At 36.4% G+C, this 26,198-nt stretch overlaps 1 protein-coding gene across 1 annotated transcript; it reads left to right on the top strand.

The window, feature by feature from the left end:
* Window positions 6,479-19,900, top strand: LOC109225606 (mitochondrial-processing peptidase subunit alpha-like). The gene is made up of 13 exons (XM_019390333.1): window positions 6,479-6,635; window positions 7,889-8,125; window positions 8,214-8,510; window positions 8,588-8,755; window positions 8,862-9,029; window positions 9,117-9,197; window positions 15,129-15,195; window positions 15,510-15,607; window positions 17,014-17,086; window positions 17,252-17,322; window positions 17,436-17,485; window positions 19,252-19,364; window positions 19,448-19,900. Exons 1-13 carry the CDS (start codon window positions 6,597-6,599, stop codon window positions 19,498-19,500), a joined length of 1,515 nt encoding a protein of 504 aa, XP_019245878.1. The 5' UTR covers window positions 6,479-6,596; the 3' UTR covers window positions 19,501-19,900.

The following is a 26,198-nucleotide window of genomic DNA, read 5'->3' as shown; positions in this document are numbered from 1 at the left end:
AATGCCTAAAACATAATTACATCGTACTTGTATCACAATGGTATCTAACTTGTATGTGGCACAATAATACCCAAAATAATACATGATACAATATAATAAAGTAATATACAATTATCATATATTTGTGATACAAACTGTGAAATTCGTTATGAACTCACAACTGCTCGTAACAATATACAATGAATATATAATTATCATACATTTGTAATACAATTTCTTCAACGATTATGATACATATGCAATCATAATACAATCACGATACATTTTCGAAAAATTGTGATACGATTATGATCTTCATCTTCTTCAAGTTTCAATCACAACTCTACACTAAAAATCTAATATAATCGTATTATAATTGCATTAGTGTTGTATCAAGTATTATTTTGGGTATTGATGTATCATATACAAGTCACATACGATAAAAAATTTAGAAAAAAAGAAAATAAGATTCAAAACTTACCTACAACTAGATTCTAGAGCAATATTCTGAATTTCGTCTGCATTGTATCAATAAGAAATAAAGATTTTTGGTGATTAGTAAAAAATAGAGAAATTGGGTTTTAAAACCTTTGGAAAAGGGAAAATATCGGAAATTTGGGAGGGAGGGGGTTTATAAAAATAAAAGAGAGGTTTTGGGTGATTATTAAGAAAGAGAGAAAATATTTTTGACAGCCTTTGGAAAAGAAACAGAATCTTAAATATAGGGGGTTATTAAAAATTGGGGGTGGCTAAAATTAAGGGATCTTGCATTTTGTTCTTTTTTATGATTTTGTATATAACTTGTAAATATATATATACAAAGTAATTAATAAGGACATAAATAAAGGTGGTAAATAGGTTTCTATGATAGTATTCCTAGGTAAAAAATCGTAGGGATTTTTACATACATATACACTATTGGAAACTTTATTACCCTGAATGTCCATGTTTAGTTAATTACCCGGCATAAATAAGTTTTGTTTATAAAAATATATACAATCCACCTTAAAAGGCTCCCAACCCATTATTTGTGCCTTCAATCAAGAGATATAGTTACATCATTTTTCTTTTTTCTCTTCTCTCTCCCCTCTTCTCTCCAGATTCTCTCTTTCTCCCCATATCTCGAGTAAATGGAGTGCTTTGAATAATAACGAATTTCCCAAAAGCATTTAAAACCTGGGCAGGATGTTTCTACCTGGAAGTACGAGTAGCTACCCATTCCTCCAGAAATGCCTGGTTATTGATTACAAGTAAAAAGCTTCCTCAATAAGTTAAGTAGCGAAATATATAGAATATTGAGGAGCAGTCATATTCCTTTGTGTCACACATGTCAATATAAGATAATATAAAAAGCTTAAGTACTTGCATATTAAATTAGTAACGAGCAAGAGAATTATGGTACTTGTAAGAATTGAGAAGTGCAATGACAAAGAGTATTCTGGTCAGGGAAGTCAGTATATGAACGAACACCAAATCCTGTTCCCCTCCCACCACCCGATTACTGCCTTCCCGACAATTCTCAGGTTCTTACCCAGTAGAAGTTGTGGTTTGGTTGTTGCTCGATTTGGAATAACAAGAAGTTTGTACAATTTTGATACAATTTTATACAATATGTCTTTTGTATATTTTGTATCTGATTTATACATAGTAAAAACAAATTTCATACAACTAATTATATATTATACGACTTATCTACAATTTTTTATATATTATTTCTACTCAGTTATATACAACTACAATATCATACAACTTAAATACAGTTTTTATACTATATTGTTCAACTTTCATACAATTGTTAAATAAAAAAATACATATAAACAACAGAATATAATTTTTCTATAATTTTATTACTACTTGTACTAATGACTGTCAAAGCTTTTTAATGACTGTCAATGGTGGAATTGCTGCTCTCTTTTTCTTTGCTTTACATTACTGGAATTAGGGATTGGGAGATAGAGAGAGACGTAGAGGAAATTCCCAATTATTTGCAACAACACCCAATTCAAACAAATAATATTTTTTGAAAATCCAAATTCGAATTCAAAGCTTCAAAGCTTTTTAGTAGCTGTCAATGGTGAAATTGCTGCTCTCTTTTCCTTTGCTCTACATTACTGGAATTAGTGATTGAGAGATAGAGAGAGACGTAGAGAGAGAGAGAGAGAGAGAGAGAGAGAGAGAGAGAGAGAGAGAGAGCATGAGAGAGAGAGAGCGCATGAGGGAGAGAGAATAAGGATGGGAAATAATTGATTCCTAATATAGAAGGATACTCATTTAATTTCTAAAATGTATAGTATTGGTAAATTTGTATATATGAGGTAATTAAATTAAAACTTGAGTAGGGAGGGTAATAAAGTTTCCTATACTGTATATGTATGTAAAATCCCAAAATCGTATATCTATATTATATTAAAAGCACGAAGGCCCTTAACGGAATGTCGTTTGCCTTTTTTACCCTTTAAATATAGATTTCACACTTGACAAAATCGTCATTTAATTATTTCTATAACATTTAGAGTTTTCAAATCAACTAAAATATTTCTTATTAAAATTTTCCTTATTTGAATTATATAGAAAATCTTAATATTTAGGACAATAAAATCAATTAATATTTTACCTTATTTAAATTCTTTAACTTATATGAACTAGGTAAGTAACGTAACTGTTATAATACCTTGCCTACTACTTATTCTAACACTTAAAAACCTAGGCACGAAGAGAATTGTTTCTGCCGTTCTTTAATTTATGCAATATTAATGAAAATTCATCATGTGATGAATTGTATATTGCTTTTATGATGAGTAATGAAAATTAGAAGTCATCTTAAATTCACTTTCTGTTTATTAGTCTTTTTGGAAGTCGGTGAGCTCCTTCATTATCTTTTATCTTTTTTATGTGCTTATTAGTTATTATGTTAGGATGAATTTATATTATGATATGATTTATTTTTGCATGCAGAATTAAATTATGAAATCTTGCATCATAGATAAACACAGGATAAATTATGGTCTGTGGAACTATTTTAGAGATGATCAAAATTAATATTGTAGCAACACCACCAAATGCTACACAAGCTTCGATTTCTTTAACAATCTTTAGCCAATAAGGAATTATAGTTCTACTCTATTTTATTCGTGTCAATATAATATCATTGCTTCATTATACATATGTGCTTGATGAGATAATTGAAAGAATTAACTAAATAAACTCATTCTGCAATGGTGTATGTTTAATTTGATTATTCGACTCATTGATATCTCCTTGTTTGAAATTTTGATTCAAACAAGTTTATGTAAAATTTGATATTCAAGTTTCCTTGTTTATTTTCAATTTAGTGAACATAATATGTATTCTTTGATAATGTTTGTAGTATCTTTTAAATTCAAATAAAAATTATAAAGTGTTAAATTTAATTTTTGATATTTTTCGGTCTGTCTTTATCTTTCTAGATTTTTCAAGTTTTTAATCTTTTTTTTTCTATCTCGAATCATAGGGCATGCGTTGAACTATCGTGACGGGTATATAAACAGTAGTTTGAGACAGTGTTATGTTGTTGTAGATGGTGAAAATCAATTTTGATTGGACATGACTTCTTTCATATTTTTTCATTTGCTTAAATATAAGCACCATAACACTCATAATCCTTGTTTGAGTTAATAAAATATGTCATAGGCTTCGTTATGAACTTTTTCTTTCTACCTTTGAAAACAAGTAACGAGCATTAAAAAAATCAAATTCCTAAATGTCAAATGTGACAAGAAATCAGAATTTTAATGGGATTTAAATAGGCCAACGTTGAAGCTATTAGAAATTCAATAAGATTTAGACTTAGAATATACTTAATTTCTTAGTTGAAATATTTTTTCTCCATAAAAACTATTTTTAGAAATATAAACAATATTTTTTGAGTCTTCACGGACAAAATTCTAATTTTAAGTATGCTCCTAATATTTAATATTTTGAATTAACTAAAATTTAGGCACTAATTAATAGGATCAACATTAATTACTTTCAAGAACTTTTATTTTTATTTTATAACACAAATACATTATTCATATATTTTTTATATTTACTGATATGGGTACACGTGCAACGCAGGTACTATGGAGAAATTCAAAAATAGCCAGATTTACAACTGGTCGTTCAAAAATAGCCCAATTTCAAAAGTAATCGAAATTTAGCCACTTTTTATGTAAAGATAAATCTGAGCGAAAACACTGTTCAAAACCCAGAAAATACTCCAGTATATTATGCTGGAGTTCCAGCATAAGTATACTTGAACTCCAGCATATTATACCGGAGTTCCAAGATAATATGCTGGAACTCCAGCATAATATGATGGAGTTCCAGCATAAGTACACTAGAACTCCAACATAATATACTGGAGTTCCAGCAAGTGTATTGGTCCAGTATAATATACTGGAGTTTGGAGCACCGGTGCTCCAGTCTCCAACATATTATACTGGAGCCAACAAAGTATACCGGTCCAGCATAATATGCTGGAGTTCATACACAAGTGCACCGAACTCCAGTATATTATGCTGGGCCAGTCTCTATTGCAGCAAAATAGTGGCTATTTTTCATTGACTTGGTAAATACTGGCTATTTTTGATTGACCAGTCTGAAAACTGGCTATACCGTGCTATTTTTACGACTAGTATACGTAAAAGGGATTTTGACACAGTTATCCACAAAAACAAAATTATTTACCCTTGTCTAGCCATTTATTTTTCTACCCATAAACTAATTATATTTCCTACCCATAGTAGTTTTTGTGGGGAATTTTTTCTTTATTCTCCAATTCTTTTTTTCTTTCTTTTTTTCTTTTCTTTTCTTTTCTCCTTTTCTTTTTTCTCGTTTTCTTCTTATTTTTTTCTTTTTTCCTTTTCTAATTTCATTTAACTTTTTTTTTTATCATATTTTTTTCTCTTCATAATATAATTTTATTTACTGTTTTCACTAATTTTTATTATTCTTTTATTTTATATTATTACTAAAGAAAAATCAAATTGTGTACCAATTAAATGTAGCTAATACAATCAGAAAATATTAACTAACATATGATACCGGTATAGTATATAGCCATACCAACAGGGTATACAATTGTACGTAAAGAGTTAAAAAATTAATTCAATTATTAAACTGAAATAATATCAGTTGTCAATAAAAAATTTAAAAAATTCTAAAAGGTCTAATTATAAGAGTATACCGTTACATTATATAGCATACTATAATTTTTTTTTTTTGCATTTTCAGTTTGTCTCTCACGTTGGGTAAGCACTTAAAGCAAATTAAAAGGGAAAAGGCAAGTGAATTTACGGGTAAATAAGTATACTATTATAGTATATTGTATACTCTTACAACATACTGTTACAATATATTGCATAACAATATATTGTATACAGTATACTATAACAATATATTGTATACTATAATAGTATACTGTTACAGTATAACTATATACTCCTATAGTATACTGTTGCAGTATAGCTATATACTCCTACAACATATTATATACCGTAGCAGTATATTATTGGGTAGTTGTGTTCTTCTTCGATTTTCAGCTGAAAATTTCGATCTCAATCACCTCAAATCAGCTCCAAATGCTATCAAATTTCAGTATGAATTTCCAGAATGTATTACAAGTAATATTTAACAGCACCCACTTTGAATCAAACAAGAAATCTTCAAAAATAAAAATTTTAAATTTCAAACAAGCAATATACCATTTTGGTATACAATACAAATCTGTCTTCTTTGCTAGTTCAACTCAATTTCAACCCAAAGGTTAAAAATCTAGTCTAAAATCTCCACCAAATTGACTCAGAATATAGCCACTTCCTCCAACTAATATTTCGAACATACCCAGTCAGAATCGGATCAAAATAACCACAAACTCAACAAACCCAATTTATGAGTTTCAAGCTTCAAGGTCCTCCAATGGCAGATTAATGTTTGTCACAATTAAATTTTCAAAATATCATCATTAACACCAAAATTTGCCACAAAGAGTGTCGGCAATTAAAATTTGTTATTACATACACAACCTCACAAATTTGTAGCAAACTGAAATCTTAAATTTTTTTATCCTTTTTTGATAGATCTTTCTTTTTTAGCCTTTTTTTTGCTAGGACAAATGATAAAGATAGGAGAGAGAGCTAGATAGATCATATATCTAATGAAAAATTGTAAGGATATTGGCAAAAGGAAAGAAAGAGAAAGAGGGGAGAAAATGATAAGAGAAGAAAGCAAAAAGGAGGAGAAAAATTAGCTTTAACAAGAATAAAACAGGAAGAAGGATTAACGGAAAATTACTTTTGGTTGCATAGGTATATATTGTAATTATTTTCAGAATAGGTAAAGGCGGGCAATTATTTTTTGCTAGAATAGGTATATACATAATTTGCTCAACGTAAAAGTCCCATGAATAACCTATTGGACCACGTCAGACTTAAAGAGCCCATCTAAGATACTTTCCCCAGCCCAAAACATTTTCATAATTGTCTGGTCCATTAACTCAGTCTTCTTCATCCCTGCAGCTAAATCCCGAACCCTCCTCGGTCACCAGAGCGAAAATCACTTCTCGTTCTCTCCTCAGTAATCGCATCCTCCCATTCACCATGTACAGAACCGCATCTTCTCGCCTCCGAGCACTTAAGGTGAGCTGATTGTTTTCCCTAGCTCGAAACCTCCTTAAATGTTTCTCTTAATGAATCGCTTCTGCGTATGTTGTATTGGACCTTTACCTTGTTAGGCTTTTCAGATCTGATTAGATCAGTAATGCAGTTTTATGCATGTTTGACCTTAAATTGCGAGATTTAGGTTTTGCTTAATTTCTCCATTTTGGTAGTTAGTAAATATTTTCTGAAATGTAACCGAGTATTTTGTTCACTCACTTGAGATGATCATTGTAATGTTGCCTATATGTGTACAGCTAGGTGTTGCTTGTATTACTTGTAAATTCGAAAAAAAGTGATTTTTATTGGTGAAATTGAAGTTTTTGATAGAATATGGCAAATTAATTTAAGTAACAGCTATATGAGAAAAGAAAATCCAATGGCAAAAGCCGAGGTACACTCAAGCCTGGCCTCGGCACCACCATTGTCAATAAAAAAAAGAATGGTTAATACAAAGTTCATCTAACAAGTAGGTTAATTCAAACTATTACAAGTTACTTCACTATCAGTTAGTTTTTGAAACATGATGCAACTGTAGTTTTTTTCTCCTTGTGAAACTTAAAAGTAGTGTGTGTTTTTTTCTTCTGGTGGACCCATTCTCTCTTGAAATCCTGAAATATCCCAGAAAAATGATTGATTTTAGGAATCTACACATGCTTCTCTCCCATCGACCAGTAGTAGCTGGAGCCAGCGTTACTAATAGACCTCCATTTCCATTTCGAACGATGAAGCTATGTGAAGCGATGGCATATCCCTTCATGGGCGAAGCCATGAACTTCTGAAAATTGTGCGCTTCAAATAATGATGCGTAAAGTGATCTCAACGAGAAGCAGTCGATTGTTTGAATCTCAACTTTGAGGAGTTAGATCGGCTGCTGAAATCAATTATATATTGAATTTGATTATTATAGTAGAATATTCGTATGCTTTTAGTGTTTTCTACTTTTTCAAAAATTGTGTGCTCATTTCAAAGACCGTGCGCTTTATTTCTCGCTTTGTTGCTTCATGCCCCATGGACATTTTTGCTTTTCGTTTGTGCATTCCCTTTAAAAACACTAGTTGGAGTAACGAAATATTCCCCTACTTGGTTGATGAGAAATAACACAAAGGAAAAGTAATAAAGATCCCCTGTTGGAAAATAAGTTATGCTCTGTATCCTCTTTTTCACAGGGTGTTTTAGGCACTTGTTATTTACTTCTTCTATCAGTCTTGTCTAAATGTTGAAAATGATGATAGGTTCGCGGAGGCAGTAGGGCCTTCGCAAGATTTTCAAGTTCAACTGCAGTTGCGACCAAGCCATCTGGGGGCCTCTTTAGTTGGATAACTGGTGGCAGGTCAGATTCATTACCCCCTCTGGACTTCCCCCTCAAGGATGTTCAGCTTCCTCCACCATTACCTGATTATATTGAACCTGGAAAGACCAAGATAACAACTCTCACAAATGGTCTGAAAATAGCCTCAGAAACATCATCAGTAAGATTTTTTAACATTCTTTTCTGGAAGAAATATTGAGTTAATCGGTACTGTGAATCCTAAATAGGCTCCCATTTATTGAGTTCAGAGCCCTGCCGCCTCAATTGGCTTATATGTTGATTGCGGTTCAATTTACGAAACACCGGCTTCATATGGAGCCACACACCTCTTGGAACGCATGGCCTTCAAAAGCACATTAAACCGGAGTCACCTACGTATTGTACGAGAAGTTGAAGCAATTGGCGGTAATGTAGCTGCTGCTGCCTCACGAGAGCATATGATATACACTTACGATGCCTTGAAAACATATGTTCCTCAGATGGTGGAGCTGCTTGTTGATTGTGTTAGAAATCCAGCATTTTTAGATTGGGAAGTTAACGAACAGGTCTTGTTCTTATCTATCTCTGTCTTGGGGTGTCCTTGAGTGTTGGATCTTGCAAAATTAATATTCTACATATGCAGCTTGAGAAGGTTAAAGCCGAGATTGATGAATACTCTAAAAACCCGCAACACTTGCTTTTGGAGGCAGTTCACTCTGCTGGTTATTCTGGTTCATATGGGAATTCTCTAGCAGCCACAGAAGCCACAGTGAACAGGTTGAACAGCACTGTACTGGAGGAGTTTGTAGCTGTGAGTGTCGGAAGAATTTATCTCCTGATGCAGCCAACTTGTTTTGTATCCAACTTTTACTACTTTCGTGGAGCAATGTCCAGTTTGATCTCTTTTTTCCTTACAGGAGAATTATACTGCTCCTCGGATTGTTCTTGCTGCATCAGGTGTTGAACATGAAGAATTGTTAAAAGTTGCAGAGCCTCTTTTATCCGACTTACCTAAGGTGCCCCGTGCGGAGGAGCCGACACCTGTGTATGTAGGAGGTGATTACCGCCGTCAAGCTGATTCTGGGGTGTGTCCTTGAAATTCCTCCCCTCCTCCTCTCTGTACATGTGTTGATTTGAGAACTAATGTGGTTTTATGATTTCTCTGAAAGCAGATGACACATTTTGCACTAGCTTTTGAAGTTTCTGGTGGCTGGCTTAAAGAAAAGGATGCTATGACTTTAACTGTTCTTCAGGTATTTAATTTTCACGTAAACTATTGAGTTGTTATTGTTCAAGATTTTCCTTCTGGGGTCTGTGTTCGTCAAGAAAGTCGTAAGAAAATGTGTTAATGGGCTTGCTGAAGAATGTCAAGTAATTTAAATAGAAATGGAAAGGGAAAACAGTTTTTAGGCTGTTGTTTGAAAACGAAAAGTAAATTTAGACTACATCGAAAGCAAGTAGATATGACTTCCCATAAAAATAGCTTTTACAAGTTTTAATTTGCAGATACTCTTATCCCAAAAAGTTTTTGACCAGAACTTTTCTACTCCAAGCTGCACAAGGAATGTAGAAACGTCAACTTTTAGGACCCGTTTGGTCATAGATTCCCAAATATTTTTTGAAAAAGCTGATTTGGGTGAAGTTCAAAAAGTGTTGATTGAAAATATGTTTGGACATGAATTTTGGGGCAAGTTTTGACATGTTTAAAAGTCTTTTTTTGTTGTTTTTTCAGCTAAAGAGTCCCAAATTGGCCATGATTTGGCCCAAAAAGAGGTCTTAAGCTATATTTGGGATTTGAAGTTTTGGTTTTCAAAATCTCCCAAGAACTAGATTAATTCTGCAAACAAACACATATTTGAAATTTTTTTTGAAAAAAAATTCCAAAACTTATGGCTAAACGCCTACTTACTTTCTCATACTATAGTTTTGGCAATCAGCCATATATCATTTGGAGTCTTACTTTTCCAACAAGAAAACAGTCGCTGGAAATGGAAGGTGTTAAAAGTTGAAGTATTAGTTATGACTTCCCAATAGACCATTATTAAGAGATTTTTGTTTGATTTCAAAATACAATTGATCTATTCATGTAATTATTTAGATGCCTCAGGGGTCAAAACTGTTCTAACATCTGAATCAATTGTCCAATGCGTAAAAGGTAAAATATGTTCGGAGATTTATTGAACTTTTGTACATTTGCTACTTTAAGACCAGAAAGTGAGTGCTCTTTTATCTGGTAAGAGTCTTGTCTAGTGGGTCTTTAATTGTTTTTTTCCTCAAAACTAGATAATTTACACATTGCTGGATATTTCCAGCAGCAGGGGTATTTAGCTGATTCTTGGAGATATCTGAAGAAGATTGAGTGTAGTTTGTTCTGAACTCTTGTCACATTAGGTTGCTTTGGAGCATAGTTTTTGATGAAAACTCTCCAAAAAGTCCAGCTTTCATAGGCTTCCGTAACTGACTTAGGTATGACTCAAGATAGTCCAAAAATGGAATAGAAGAAGTTCTAGAGGTCAACTGCAATTGGACAATGAAGGAGGAAAAGGTGGTTGATGTTCGCTGCAATATGGAGACACATTTAGCATCTATTAACCAGAATATTTGCTTCTCCTGATGAGATTATCCTAAGTGAGACAGGCCCCATTCAATGTTGTCCATGTAAAACATATGACTATGTTTGGCAGTCTAGTCTTCTATATGTGCTTTCAAGGACAATTCTGTAGGACTAACATCCCATTTTATGAGCAAATGAGATTGTAACCCGCTTTGACTGTGTATTTGCCTCTCTTTGAGTTTCCTCAAATGATACTATCTTGCGTCTTCTAAGATGTAACCTTCTAAAGCCTCAAAGAGAGCTAGTTGATCACTGACTTCCCAATCTTGCAAGTTTCTTCTGAATAAGAGATTCCAAATGTTACCTTCCCTATTCTGGGCTATGGTGGAATTCTCTCCATTTATTGAGTGGTAGAGTAATCTCACCATGCGTCAAGAATTGTCAAGAATTGGATGACAGACATAATTCTTACTAGTTCTCTGCACAACTTTTTGTGTGGTTGAAGACTCATGCCTATGTAATGAAAAACTAGCTGGTTCTACTACCTTGGGGAGCAAACAAAACATCCCAAAATCATTGCCGGTATGAAAAAGACTAGGGAATGTATCCTTCAGTGTGGAGTTTCCAGTCCACCTATCCTTCCAGAATCTAACATTAATTCCATTGCCAATTTTAAAAGTTACACGGAAAGAATTCATTTCAGTCTCGGCTAATGTTTTCCCACAGACCACCCTCCATGGGAGCTGAGCTGCTTTTGGTGCCAATGGCTCCCTACTCCATATCTTTCCAAAATCCAGGTTCCTCCCGTCGATACCTCCCTAACTATTATCCGAGCATACATTTGTTGTGGGCTTTTAATCCCTGATGCCCAAACCTCATAGTGACTTAGGCTGAGTGGCCTTATTCCACTTAACCAGATGGAACTTGTGGGTCTGACTGTTCCCTTGCCATAAAAATAATCTTCTAAGTCCATCCAATTGTTTTAGGACTGAGCATGGGATAGGCAATAATGACATGTAGTATGTTGGGATGCTATCAAGTACACTGGTTATGAATGTGTGCCTGCCACCCATGGAAAGTTTTTCGGAAACTTTTCTAATACATTCCAAATACCAACTGCCTTGTGTTTAGCTCTCAAAGGGAGGCCTAAGTAGGTTGTAAGGAAAGGTGCCTGTGCTGCAGCTAAGAATATTAGCCGACTCCTCTAGGTTGGAGAACAAATTAACTGGATAAATCACACTTTTCAGCATGTATGTGTAAGCCACTTCAAACATGAGTAGCCTGAGGTTCAGGTTAAGCACCTGGGACCTATATGTCCCACAAAATATTTAGGTGTCATATGCAAACAACAAATGTGAGAATGTTACTTAGTTTCCAAAGGTTCTCCCACCAGAAAGCCTTGTATTCACTGAAGCTGCTTTCCTTTCTCTAGCATTTAGTGAGACCTTCTATAGACAGTATAAAGAGGAAAGGGGAGAGGTCTCCTTGTCTAAGGCCTTTCTGTGGGTCTCCTGTGGATTAGTAATTCACAATAGTGCTGCTGTCTTCAATCCACCTAATCCACCTTTCTCCAAAACCCATTCTCCTTAATATGCTAATTAGATAGGTCCAGTTTAGCTGATCAAATGCCTTTCCAATATCTAGTTTGGCAATTAAGAATGCATATAATTTGCCTGTTCTTGGTAAAAGCAGACCAAGAGCATACTGTTGTCCTGAGACAAGCTTGCCAGTGAACTTCTTGGGTCTCTCAGCCAGTATTTTTAAAGCGAAAAACGGGAAAAGGGCCAAATATATCCCTCTACTATCATTTATTGTTTATATGTATCCTGCGTTATACTATTTGGCTAAATTTGACCCTACCATTAAGCAAAGTTCTAAATACCCTTAGTTTAGCAGATTTGCCACTTTGATGCTTCTAAGTGAAAGAGCCAACCCACAACTTAAAACCCATACCCAATCATGCCATTTCAAAGAGACATTCCAATCTTCAATCTTTATTTCCTGTAAACAGATTATATTCGCTCCGTATTTGCAAATTAGAGATTTCAGAGTGCTTTTGTTTCTCCCATTAAGACTTGTACATTCCAACTTAATTATTTTTTATATTTTCATTTGGAAATTGAATTGTGATGCCTGCCCCTTTCTTTTCCCTCACTAAGTCCCCGTACCAACTTCTTGACTTCAGGTTCCCTCTTCTTTTTCGATTTTTTGGACTTGCCGGATTCTGCTGCAATACGCTTGTCTTTTTTTTCTCCTTGATGAAGTAAGAGAATTTCATTTAATGACATCATGGATATGCATAGCAAAAATTACAACAGAAAAGGAGCGTTTGCTCATATACAAAAATTTACTGGACAACTAAGGAGCAGAAAAATCCAAAAAATAGTTCAACACTAGTTACAGGGGCTGATTGAACCAACTTAATAAATTAATTAAACAAGTGACTTTAAGAGTGTGGTTAGGAGTTGAAATCCCATCAAAATATCTACGACTTTTTTCATTCCAAATACTCCAAAAAATAGCACCAGGCACCATTGACCAAGTTTTTTGATGGATTTTCCAACTCTCCATGAACACCATTGCACTTGCCTTTTCGGCTCTAATATGAGTATAATACCCAAGAATTCAGGTTCAAACTCCATTATGTTTACCCCAAAAGCTTTGCATGTCTTGCCCAATGCCTGTTTTGTCCATCTAGAAGTCTCGAGGGGTGATACCCACCTCCTGCATCTTGAGATCATCTTCGCCATGCCAAGGTAGAGGGAGATAACCATTTATATAATGAGATGAGAAATTGATTTGGATTTACTCCCCAATGGTGATACTGGTGGCCCTAAGTAAAGCATAGCTCGAATTTGTCTGTGGCAGGTCTCTGCTTCATCATCGTCGCCAGAATAGTCTCTTGAGTGCCCCCTTTTACTGCTTGTGCTTTAAAATCTTGGGTTTTAATTTCCTCCGAGATTAGATCAAACTTGCGAGCAGCTCCAGGTGGTGAAGATGATTCATTAAGGCATGGGTCAATAAAAACCTTCACCTCTTTCCATTGGATCGTAATCTTGGGCCCCTTCCTTTTAGTCTTCTTCTTTGTGCCTGAGTAATAATAATTGGGGTCATGGCCCAGTTATGTCTTGCCTTTATAAGATGCTGCTGGCTGAAGCTGGATCCATGTATTCTAGATAGTATATATGTTTACTAGTTGGTGTATCGGACCATTTCAGAGGTTGCCTTGGGTCTTAGAGTTTATGAACCCCATGGTAGTGATTATAATACATAGAGTTCGTCTAAAATGAAATTGTTTGTTGCAAATATGCTTTCTTTAAATAGTGTAATGCTACAGTGATGCTTAAGGGACATAGATTAAGAGGGTGTTTGGCTAAGCTTATAAGCTGGTTAAACTGGCTTATAAGCACTTTTTGGCTTATCTACGCGTTTGGTAAAATTAAAAGTGCTTATAAGTTAAGTGCTTATAAGCCAAAAATAAGCCAAAAGCCATAAGTTGGTCTCCCCCAACTTATCAAATTTCAGCTTATAAGCACTTTAGGTTTGACCAAAATATTTACTATCCTATCCCTAAAATACTTTTTTTTAAAACAAAACTCTCTTTATACCCAGTTCTTCAGCTGTTTATTATTAATTTCAGCACTTTTATCCAAACACGTAACTGCTTAGTTTTTAAATCAATTTCAGCACCTAAAAGTGCTTTTCAGCACCTAATGCTTATCAGCTACTCTAAATCAGCTAACCAAACGGGCTCTAAGTGCCCTTTTGGATTGGCTTATTTTAAGTGCTTTTAAGCCAAAATAACTTTTAAGTCATTTTATAGTGTTTGGATAGAGTAAAAAGTGCTTTTAAGCCCTTGTTTTTAAGCTAAAATGACAAAAACAAGCAAAAAGCTAGAATTCCTAACTTATGGCTTAAAAGCTCTTTTGACTTAAAAGCCACTTAAAATAAGCCCATCCAAACGGGCTCTAAGCATCTTTTAAGCTTAAGCCATAACCAAGCTGTCCATCAGCAAAACCTCCCAACAAAGTTTGGTCCTCATAAGAAAATAATTTCTTGTCGTTGTATAGGGGGTTTTTAGACCTTGTAATGCCAAGCACCATCTTGTGCTAATTTTTTTATATTATTGAAATACGTACCTATTCAAAAAAAGAAAAAGTAAACGGTTTCTTGTCATCTTTATCCCGAATCTGTGGTAAGATGAATCCTAGAAACTTCCAGAAATATCGTAACACAGCAATTAAAGAGGAAAATTTGATTTGTAGTTGAAAGCAAACAATATATTGTCAGACGCCCAACAAATGTTATCTTTTAAATATTATCAAAATCACACATGCAACAAACTCGTAAAGAACATATTCATGTAAGTTGTCAATAAAATAAAGGGGGAGTTATGCACGTATGTCGGTCTATATTCAACAGCTTATTACTTGTTTGGATATAATAGTTAGTTATTTAGGGACATTATTCATTAGGAGGTATTATGAGCTTGAAGAACATTTAGATATAATATGCAACCACAACTTTACTTTATGTCACTGCGATTATTTGGAGTATCCGTCTATGTGATAGTTAAGTGTCTGTGGTGTGATATGGCCGTGGATGGTAATATTAATTATGGATTTAACAGATGCTTATGGGAGGAGGTGGATCTTTCTCAGCTGGCGGTCCCGGAAAAGGGATGTATTCTAGACTATGTAAGTTGTGCACATATTTGGTACTTAATATGGCACTTACTTTAGCATAAACAATGCAGATTCATTTGACAATCACAATTTAAGAATCTATATACCCTCTTCGCTTTCCTTTTTTTTCTTTTTTTGGGTTGAGAATCTAGGTAGAGTCAATTAAGTGAGCGTTGTGATATTCATGTGGATCTGTACTGCTTACCATAGGCTATTGCCCTCTGTAAAGTTGGATTTGCATGTTTGATTTTTTATTTATTTAATGCAATATTTCATCTGGGTCTTCTCATCTTTCTGCTATGTAATTATGCTACAATTATGAGCAGATCTCCGTGTCTTGAATGCGTATCCACAGATCCATGCCTTTTCCGCATTCAGCAGCATTTATAATAACACTGGACTATTTGGAATTCAAGCAGCCACAGTAAGATAACTATTTCAACTTTTTCATTCTGGTCTAGCTATCCCAAACTTTTTTTTTATGCAACAGTCCACTGGCTAATCCGTTATCTGTCATATTGTCAACTGTTTTATCTGGTATTCTCAGACTGTTTCTCAATCTTATACATCAATTTTTTGACTTTTTTGTTTGATAACCGAGAAATCCCCGAGAACCAGTTGGTGCACAGTCCGAAGCTCAGTAAAATGATAAATTTTGCTTTAGATTATTTTCCTTTTCTTTTTTACTTGGTACAATAGGTTATTATTTATACTGAATCTCAGTATTGATGCTTTATTTGAGTGTTGTAGCTGTGCTTAAATATGATTCATAATGTGAAGTTTTTTGTTTATGTTGCTTCTGCTTTACCTTGACTAACCGTATGCAGCACCCTCTCAATATACATTTCTTGTCTGAGTACGTTATCTTTCTACTCCCCATTTTTTAAACTTCTTTTTCTGCCTTTGCTAGAGGTAACATGTTATTCCAAATAATATGCGGGTTGTGAAAAGTATGGTTCAAAATCTTTTGTTTTCTTGCAGGAATTCAGTTCTTGGTTAGTTGTATCCTTTTTTTGAAACCTTTTTTTCTAGCTCCAGTTTTTCCTACCAGCAATCTACGAATGTTTCTCCAATAGCAGTAAATACTATCATCAACTATAAGTGTAGGTGAGATCTATAGATTGTGCAATATCAGTCTTTTGACCCCGCATTTCACTTTTTAAAAGATCAGGATCACTGTACCTTTTTTGTTGGATAACCTCACGAGTGTTCTTATATTGGTATGTGTGCAAATGAGGGTGTTGGGCTGCCGAACAGTATGCACGCCCAATTAGGTGTTAGTTTGTGCTAAAAGAAGAGTGTGTAGGATTTTTGATGAAGTAGTTTCATGGTCTTTATATGAACATAGGTAGGGATAGGGGGAAAAAATTCAGTCAAAAGGAGGGCTGTGCTAGCAGGGTCATCCTCATAAATGCTTCATGATTCAATTTAACATTGTAGTAAGTCTTTCTCAAAAAATAATAATTTAAAATTGTAATAAGTTAGTTATAAAAGAAAATAAAATTGTTGTAAGTTCCCAACTCCCATAAGTATTATATATGTAGTCTGCCAGTTCATGCCTCGGGTTGTAACTCACCATAAGTATTATACACGATTTCCACGTCTCAGGTGAACCAAACTGCACAAATCATCTTTGTGATTTGGGAATAAATTGAAATCTTGTTGCTCTGGATCTTGTTATGTATATAAGGAGTTACATTCCATTGCATATGTCAAGAAAAGTTCCTCCTGTAAAGCACTTCCGGATTTCTGTATGTTACTTGTTCATGATACGAATACTTCCTGAAGTAGAAGCTTAATTTTTCGTCTTTTTTTGGTTATTTTCTTCAGACCTCTGATTTTGCACCAAGAGCTATTGAAGTAGCGATTAAAGAGCTTACTGCAGTTGCAAACCCAAAAGAAGGTTTGACAAATAACTTTGATATGTGCAATCTTTTGCCTGTTTTTCTTACTTCCCATGAGAACACATATTACTAGATTAATATGCTAATTCAGTTACGCCATCTGCATTAACCTGTTACTGACCGTTTGCTTCCTTTGCCCTGTCTCTTGTACTTGTTTCATGCAGTTGACCAGGTACAGCTAGACCGTGCAAAACAGTCAACAAAGTCTGCAATTCTAATGAACCTGGAGTCACGTGTATGTAATGTCTGCTTGAATTTTTATACATCATTTGCTGGACACGCAGGACATCTCTTCATGGTTTGCTTGCCATAATTGTTCTGTACTTATTGCTGATCTCTAATATGTAGATGGTTGCATCAGAAGATATTGGGAGACAACTTTTGACTTATGGAGAGAGGTATGCCCTTGTTTCTGATGTTAGCTTTAATGAGTTAATTATTACTCCTAGAAAAGATTGCCATGCTGAATTGGATTTTATTACTTGAAAGGCCAGGATGGATTAGTAGCATTGTTTCGAAAGGCGGGGGCGGGGTTGGAATCCTAATCCGGGATGAGCAAGGATAACATCATTTTCCTTAACCTTTCCCATCCCACGTAATGGTCCTCCCCACCCCGGAGCCTACCCATAGCAGCTACCTCTCTTTCCTCGAGTGACTGTCAGATCTCCTCCCTTTGGTGAATTTGTTTTTCAAACAATTGTGAAGATCTCCCACCCATCCAATTCATTGCCTCCCTGTTCCTTACCAGGCCATGTAATGGTCTCTACTCCACTCATGCAAAAAAATCCCTCCACCATAAATCCCAAATAATCCCCATTCACCTTTTACCTCTTCCCGCAAAATGATTGGTTTTAAAAAGTTTGATACACTTTTAAACCAACTTATTGAGTGGATCGGATGGTTTTATTGGCAATTTATTTGTCTTCTAATCCCACATTAGATGTCACTCCAACTTATCACATTCGGCACACTTAATAACCCTCAGATCTGTTGCTGAATTAGGAATGAAATATTTGTTGAATATGAGAAACTAGGTGTGAGCTTTGCCAGCAATCCTGTACTCTAGTTTAAAAAAACAAAAAGAATCTTAAAGAAAACTTTTGTGAAGCCCGTCGTGGAGGCTTGTGGGGAATTCTGTTTTGCCACACCATGTTGTGTGTCAGTGTGCAAATAAATGCAATGAGAAACTGTACCTGGACTGTGTAAGTTTTTTGGTAGTGGCTTTACCATCTAATTCCTTCGTTCCATTTTATTTTAGTATTTGATTATATACAGAGTTTAATATATTGATTTTAAACTTTGTGTCTAGTCAAATACTGAAATAAAAGTTTAAGATATTGATTTCCTTCTCAAAAAACGTATTAAGATATTGATTTGACTTGTAGTTTATCAAAAAAAAAGAAAAAGAGAGATATTGATTTGACTTGTATATTATATTAGGGGTGGTTGAAACTTTTTAAAGTTATGATGAAAAGTTAGTTTGATATATCTGACATCACATTAGAATTTGAAAATTGAATAATTGTATAGAAGTAAGAGTGGTGTCAAATCTTTTCGAGTGGGTCAAATATTTTGAATTGTCCCAAAATGAAGAGTGTTAGATAAGTTGGAAGGGAGTATATTTTGAATAAGAAATAGTTGTGGCCAACCGGCGGATTGTGTTGGATTTGGATGGTTGAATAGAGAACGGGTCATAAGGGCGAATTGGGCCCAATGTGGTAACAACAGGGATTATTTGAACCCAAATTAACAGACGCAAAAGCTGAACCATTTTGCATAGTTCATGAGCAAATCTGAGCCATTTATGAGGTGTATAAGTGTATTACATCTTAAGAGATTGACCTGACTAGCTTTTATTTTGACCAATTCAAGCATAGGGTTGAATCTTTGCTTAAACCAAGATAAGGATTGCAACCCACACACACACACAGCAAACCAAAACCACCAAATTTTTTATGTGCGTTCTCAACAACAATGTCTTTTTTTTTTTTTTTTTTTTTTTTTTGTTAAAGCAGAAGTAGGGATTCCATGGAATTTTTTTGAGTAGGATCCGTGGTACTAATTTTTTTTGCCCGTCCTTTGCATCAGTAATGCTTGCATCTGTCCTGTATCATATAGAGCATTTAAGGTTTTCTGTGTTTTTCGGTTTTGGATGGATCTTCAGGAAACCAGTGGAGCATTTCTTGAAAGCCATTGACGCAATTACAGCCAATGATATTGCTTCTGTGGCAGAGAAGCTTATTTCTTCTCCTCTGACAATGGCATCCTATGGAGATGGTAATTACTTTATCTAGTATTATTTTTCTGTCCTCTACTTTTGTATTTTCGGGGTGGTTCTCTCATTTGCTTTTGTATGGCAGTTCTTTCCCTCCCCACATACGACGCAGTTAGCAGCAGGTTCCATTCCAAATAAAACAATTTACAACAAGGAGCCCACAGACTCATTTGACTTGTCCTTATTTTTGGGCATTTGAGAATTTTGAGTGTCGATGTTGCCTCGATTTGTGGAAAATAAGGAATTGTACAAGCTATAGACAACTTAGCCATCTGCCAAGCTTTTTGGTGAGCTGCTTTTCAGCACGCCTTTTTTTTTTTCCTTTTTTTTTGGTTTACCCGTTGTAAGTTATTCAGCGCTTCATTCTTGATGTGATGTCATACTACTTGATTTAAAATGCTAATGAATAAGGCTTCGTAGCTGAAGGTCTAAAAGCTAAAAGCAGGAAAGAGTAGAAATTGTAAGTTGCCAGAATTCTCTAGTCAGCAATTCCTTATTATGCTCTTGATGCACAACCAATGTTAATGACGTTTTCTCTCGGATGTTCTTGCACGTTGAGCTTTAACTGGGATTGCAAACTTAATGAAATTTATAGGTATTCGATGGGTCATAATCTACATTTGGAGTTGTCACCGTAGAAACACGTCTTATTGTTCTTTTTCTGAAATTTGATCGAGTGGTCTTGTTACGGCGCTTGTGTAGGTTAGCTTTATCATTATTTGTACTGTTTTTTACGAGTGGGTCTTATGGTGAAGTTACGGAAGAAGACTTCTGAAGGGATTAAATGTTTTACACGTAGGTGCTGCAGAGTAATTGCAATCACTGATATGTAATTTTCGTTCGCACAATCATTCGCCTTTTATTTTAGTTTCAGACATGTTTCTTTTTATGTGGTCAAGACATGATAATAGAAGAGACAAAAGATGTGTTTCTTTGCTCTAAAATCCCTAGTGTTTTGTATTGTGGTTCCCAGAAGATATTGAACCCCTACTCTCTAGCTGATAGCTGAGAAGTAAGGGAATCACTTCTTTGAATCAGGTGTGAGATGCTGATATGCTCCAATTAAACGAACTTGTAAAAAGGTTCACTTTGTCCGTCTCTTCATGACCGCATTCGTCTTAACGATTTTTGAATTATGTATTTTAGCAGGACAACTCTGCTCCCACAGCATAATGCATCAATAGCAGCAGATGTTTGGGATTGTGGCCCTACTCTATATTTTACCTTGTGTGTTTGGTTGAAGTTCGCTCTTGCGACATCCAAACAAAGCCCAATTCCTTTTGGGGAGTGCGTGAGAGAGAGAGAGAGCGCCCTGACATGGTTACCTTTCTTAGTAATTAGTATTACTCCCTTTGTCTCAAATGTCGTGGTTTCCAAAAATAGTTGTCTCAAATTGTTTGTCATTTTAGAAATTCAAGACTAAATTAATTATCTGTTTCCTATTTTACCTTTAATATTAATTGCTCTTGAAGACAACAAATACCTCAATTATGAGTAAATATTAAATGAAGAGAAATTATATCTTAAGACATAAATATCGATAAAACAGTCAAATTTCTCATGTTTAATATTTTCTTAAGGAGCGTATAAAAGAAACATGACAGATAATTTAAGTCGGAGGAGTGAGTCATAACATTTTTTTATTTTGTTACGTTTTTTCCTCCTTTTAGAAACGTTCAATGACTTTGATTTGCCATTGGACGATCGCTATGTCACTTGAAATTTCGCTCTTTACGTTGCCTTTGTTGTGTTCTTTCCGTTGCCCTCATCCAATAGTCAATAGGTCAAAATAAATCGTATGAATTGCATATCGTTATCATAAAGACAAAAGAATACAATGTGGTTGATGTTTCGAATCTCGGATCAAGGTGAGTAGGTGACTCTATACTCAAGTTTGTCTCTAATCTTAGGTTTGTAAACTTATCTAGTGGGTCAAACAGAGGATTCGGACCCTTAATTCAAGCTTGAAATATCAGTAGGAAACTAGCAATATAGATAAGTGGTAACAACAAAAGGCTTTTAAGCTTGAGGAGCAATGAGCAAGGAATATGAATTGAAAAAAAATGATATTCAAACTAAGCTGATTTTCTTTCTCAATAAGAGGGAAAAAAAATAAAAAAGATAGAAGTGATCTATAGCCGGCCATACGTCTTGATCATCAAAATGAACCCAAGTCCCATTTTCTGTCAAAACTGAAGAAATAATTATCATGCAATTAGAGGAGATGAAGTGAGTGATATTGTTTGTTTAATTACAAGAAAGGCATGGCTTGTGGGAACAAAAAGATGGAGTGAACAAAAAGTGAAAGCCAAATATTAGATGGACCTAACTCCATACTATTTACCATCCTGTCTAAATCTATACAGGGAAAAAAACATAGTAGAATTTAAAAGTCATACCAACACACATGACTACACTCCTTTTTGTTTCAATATTATTCCTATCTTCTACGCTACCCACTTTCATCCTTTGTTTTTTTTGTGGACAACAAGAATAATGTATTGTCATTCCTCAATCTTTCAATTGTCCTTTTAGTGCTCTTTCCTAAAACGTATTGGTTTGTCTCACCCTATAACGTGTTCCTTTTAACACTCGCAGTCTTTATCCTTTCTTGCTTAAGCTATATCTAACCTAAATTATTTGCTTATTCCTTGATTATTCTTCCTGGTCCAGAAAGCTTTTCAGCCTCTTCCTTGTTTTGTGCCGCAAATTATGAATAGAAAAGTGTTTACCCTAGAATTCGAGTAACAATTAAAATTGTAATGGGATTTTAAGGATACGTGATTTCACTTAATACAAATTAATTAATTTAGGGATAAGCGACGAAATTGACAAGAATATAAAACAAACCGATATTTGGATAGTATCATCGAGCTGGTGAACCCTCGAGAGTAGTAAAGCAAGAACAGTTAAAGAACAATAATTAAAGAGAAATGAGCTGATGAACAGAAGAAAGAGATATTATATTGTCTTGATCTGTATGAATGTGAGGTATCTACAAATGATGGGGATCCCTCTTTATATACTAGAGGAATCCTAATTGAGGTACAATTCTAATTACGGAAGTAAATCCCATGATTGATACAAATAACCGCCCTTGATTTGATCCGTTCCGAGATTTTCGCCGTGATCTCCGACCGGTTACGGATATTTTGCCCTTCCGTTATTGTGTTTCGCTCGAAGCTGGTCATATCCGATCTTGATCGTCGGGGGCCTCGATCTCGACGGGTGCCTCGATCCCCGAACTCGGCACCTTGTCTCCGTGTTCAGGTCTGACCCTCGAAGCAGTTCTCGGAATAATGACAAAATCGGGCAAGCTCGATTTTACCCATATACAAATAGTCCCCTCGTTTCTTAGAGTGTAATGAAAAGAAACGAACTGAGTCTTGGATTTCGTACATCGACCAATTATGATGTCATCCTCGTGATGTAAGCGACGGGGGCGACCGAAGCGTCGCGTCTGCACAGTTCTCAAAGTCACTAATTAGCGTCAGATGATGGTCGGCCGCTGACGTCTTTGAACCGTCATTGCAATATTATAAATAGACCCTCTTCATAATCTTCTCAAACTTTACTTTCAAAACCTTTCTTAACCTTCAAAGCTTTCCTTCTTTCTTCAAGTTTCTCAATTCTGCAAATTATTCGGAATCCGTTCGCCAATCCTTTTCCAAAACAACAAGCCTCATCTTCTTCTTTCTCTGAACTCATATAAAAATGGCGAAAACATCTAAAATTGTTCCTCAAAAGGAACAAGCCTCTTCATCGCGGCCGGTTGGCGATAAAACGCCGATGGAGCCACGCAACGAGGAGTGCGTTCCTGGGTCGTGCGACCTTACTTCCGATTTTAAAGTTGAGAAAACCTTGTCGGTTCCTGGCCGATGTGAGCCCATGTCAAGGTATATATGCTCGATAACAGAGGGAGATCTCGAGCAGGTGAAAGAGGACTGCCATTGGGAAAACGCAGAGGTGGTGATTCCTACCCCCGAGGAGGATATTACTACTCACGTGAAGGGGTTTTTAAGTGTTTATACTTACCCCTTCACACTAGGTCCCGTCGATCCAGTAATCATTGACTTCTGCCGCCAATACCAAATAACCCTAGGCTAAATCCACCCTTCTTTTTGGCGCATAGTGATTCTGTTCCGATTTTTTGTGAGCCAGGTCGAGGGGATGTCTTTCACCTTTGACCATCTCATTAGATTGTACAACCCCCATCTCTATCGAGGCGGATTAATAAGGCTTCAGCGCCGGGACACTAAGGTGTTATTCTCGAGTACAGACAAGCCCAAGGATCGGGGATGGATGAGCCAGTATGTTCGAGCGAGGACCTCCGACATAATCCCGGCCGAGAAGATGCCATTCCCCGAAGAATGGAACATGAAGCGTAAGTAAAACTTACTCATAGTTTTTATTTGTTGTTTTGTTTCTTTTGCTTTTTCTTCATCCACATCTCTTCTTATGGTGTAGCGGTTCCCTGGGTGCTTGGTGCAATCCCGGACCTCGAAGGCTGGGTTCGAAAGCTGGCCTCGACCTCCTCGTACTCTGAGCGCTGTTGGCGTGATTTGGCAAGGGGCCGATGGGAGGCCAAGAATCACGGTAAGCTTATCTTATACGCTGTCGGTGCCCTTCTTCAAAGCGTCTCTTTTAACTTGTACTTAATCTCCTTTTATGCAGGTCTCGGGGATGTTGCCGAATGAGGCCGACCCCGCCTGGGGAAGAGGAGGCCCCGAAACTGTCTAAGGATAAGAAGAGAAAAAGGGATTCGATCTCCGAGACTTCGAAACCAAAGAAGAGTAAGACTCAAAAGCCAAAGAACGAGGTCTCCACCCTGTCCAAAGATGCAGCTCTACGACTACGAGATGAAGAAGAAGAGGAACATGAAGATGGCAACTTCAGCTTGGTGGCTTGAAAGGAGCTCTGAAGTCCCAAAGGCCGCTGAGTTGGCTATAATCGAAGAAGTTCAGCCTCGAACTGAGGAGGGTTTGGAAGATGCCCCGAGCGGAGTCCCCGAGTCAGCGGGGCTAAAGTTGCCTTCTACCGAGATGTGCAATCGGTGGACGTATTTGAAGGGGCTAGTTTTGAGGTCCTTTGAAATGAAATGCCCGAAGTGACTTGCTTGGGGCAATAGACATAGGTGATTCGCCGCTCCTCCCCTCATTCTCTGAGGGGCAGATTGAGGAAGCTCAGGCCATGGGGACCCTCGATGCGGGAATGGTCCACGGAGGGGAGGACCTTTTTCGTAGCTGCTTCACGGGGGTCTAAGATGTTTCCGATCTGGATGCATCGAGCATCTTTGACGAAGCTCACCTACTTCTAAGTCAGGTAAGTCTTAGCTCTTTTTACCAATATCATTTTCGTCTTCTCGTTTTTCTCTTGTCTGACTTTCCTTTCTTTTTTCATAGGCCTTGACGCTTCACCGCGAAGCGTTTTCTAAATCTCGAGTTGATTTGGACCAGTGCGAGGCTGATCTCAAGAAGCTCACGGAGGAGAGGGATGCCCTCAAACGTCTCTATGTGCAGAAAGAAGAGGAGATCAGGGACCTCCGAGCTGAATTGGCAACAGCCCATAAGAAGCAGACCGATCTCATCGAGCAGGTAATGTAAATTTTTAGGAGTTTGACATATCAATTTGATATTGGTGACTAACACTTAGATCCTGCAGGTTCAGTAGGAGGCCAAAAAAAGTCGACAAACTTCGCGAGGAGGCAGAGATAAAATAGTTAGAGACTTTGGGGTGGAAGCAGAACATGGACCGCCTCGCCTCGGAGAAGGATGCGGCTCGAACCTAGCTGTCTTCGGTTGAGCGTCAACTCCAAAGAGTGAAGGAGGAGAGCTTGGCCCGAGCCAAGAAAATTGAGGAGCTTGAGGCTCGGTTGGCCACTAAGCTTGCAAAGGCCACATCTGAGGCGGAGAAAGTAAAGGCCGAAACAGAGGCGGTCGTGGCCATCTGCGGAGCCGATGCTGAAGCCACTAACGCTCGAGCACAAGACATTTCTGATGCTACTGAGGTTCGATTATCCTGCGTTGGCGGTCACACTAAGTGCCAGTCTTGGAGAGAGACTCTCGAAGAGATTCATGCTTGCGGCTTTGACCTTACAGCCGATATCGAGAATGCAAAAGTGTTAGAGGCCGACGCCGAATCCTTGCTCTCCGATGATAATGATTCCGAGAGCGCAAGTGGATCCGAGAGTGGATAAGATAGAGATGAAGCTCTCGGGGGAGATTAGGCACTTAGAACTTTTTCCTTCTTTTTGAATTTTTGTGTAAGACCCTGAGTGGTCTTTGTAAATACTCTAGTATATATGAAAGATCTTTTATCTTATTGATTTGTCTTTGATCTTTGTTTTGTGAAAACTTTTTTTTTGCTCTCGTCTTATGATAATTCTGATATACCTTGAGTTTTGTGAGAGGTTTGACTTACTTTACTACCTTGTGAATTTTTTTTCATTTTCATTTGTTTGTGAATCCGAAACTTAGGTGATTTGATTGGAGTTGGACTAATGTAGTTTCTATCATCAAGTGAGTATCTGCTCGAACTCGGAGTAAAAAACCCTTAGGTTTCATTTGAGCAAGGGCGGATCCTCGAACCCAAGAAATATAATGGCCCTTAGGCTCTTTGAATTGGGCCGATATGGCCTCAAAAGAGTGGCTTCTTCCCTTTTCGGCTTAAAAAGATTAATCATATGAGAATTTATAATGCCTTAGCACGAGGTAACTCTGTACCCATTAGGATTCTCGAGGCTTAGAGTTATCAAAAACTTTGTTATGCCTTAGCATAAATTTGTTCGAGAGTTCGAACAATTTAGTACACCTTAAGGTTTTCGAGGGTTGATGTTA

Source organism: Nicotiana attenuata, chromosome 5 (genome assembly GCF_001879085.1).
Source record: "Nicotiana attenuata strain UT chromosome 5, NIATTr2, whole genome shotgun sequence".
Classification (NCBI taxonomy): Eukaryota; Viridiplantae; Streptophyta; class Magnoliopsida; order Solanales; family Solanaceae; genus Nicotiana; species Nicotiana attenuata.
The sequence above is the reverse complement of the archived record's forward strand: the minus strand, read 5'-3'. Positions and strand labels throughout refer to the sequence as shown.

Coding starts and splice junctions, on each gene's coding strand:
- LOC109225606 (XM_019390333.1), top strand. CDS start 6,597: ATGTACAGAACCGCATCTTCTCGCCTCCGAGCACTTAAG. Junction 6,636..7,888: donor CTCGCCTCCGAGCACTTAAG/GTGAGCTGATTG, acceptor AAATGATGATAG/GTTCGCGGAGGCAGTAGGGC. Junction 8,756..8,861: donor TACTGGAGGAGTTTGTAGCT/GTGAGTGTCGGA, acceptor TTTTCCTTACAG/GAGAATTATACTGCTCCTCG.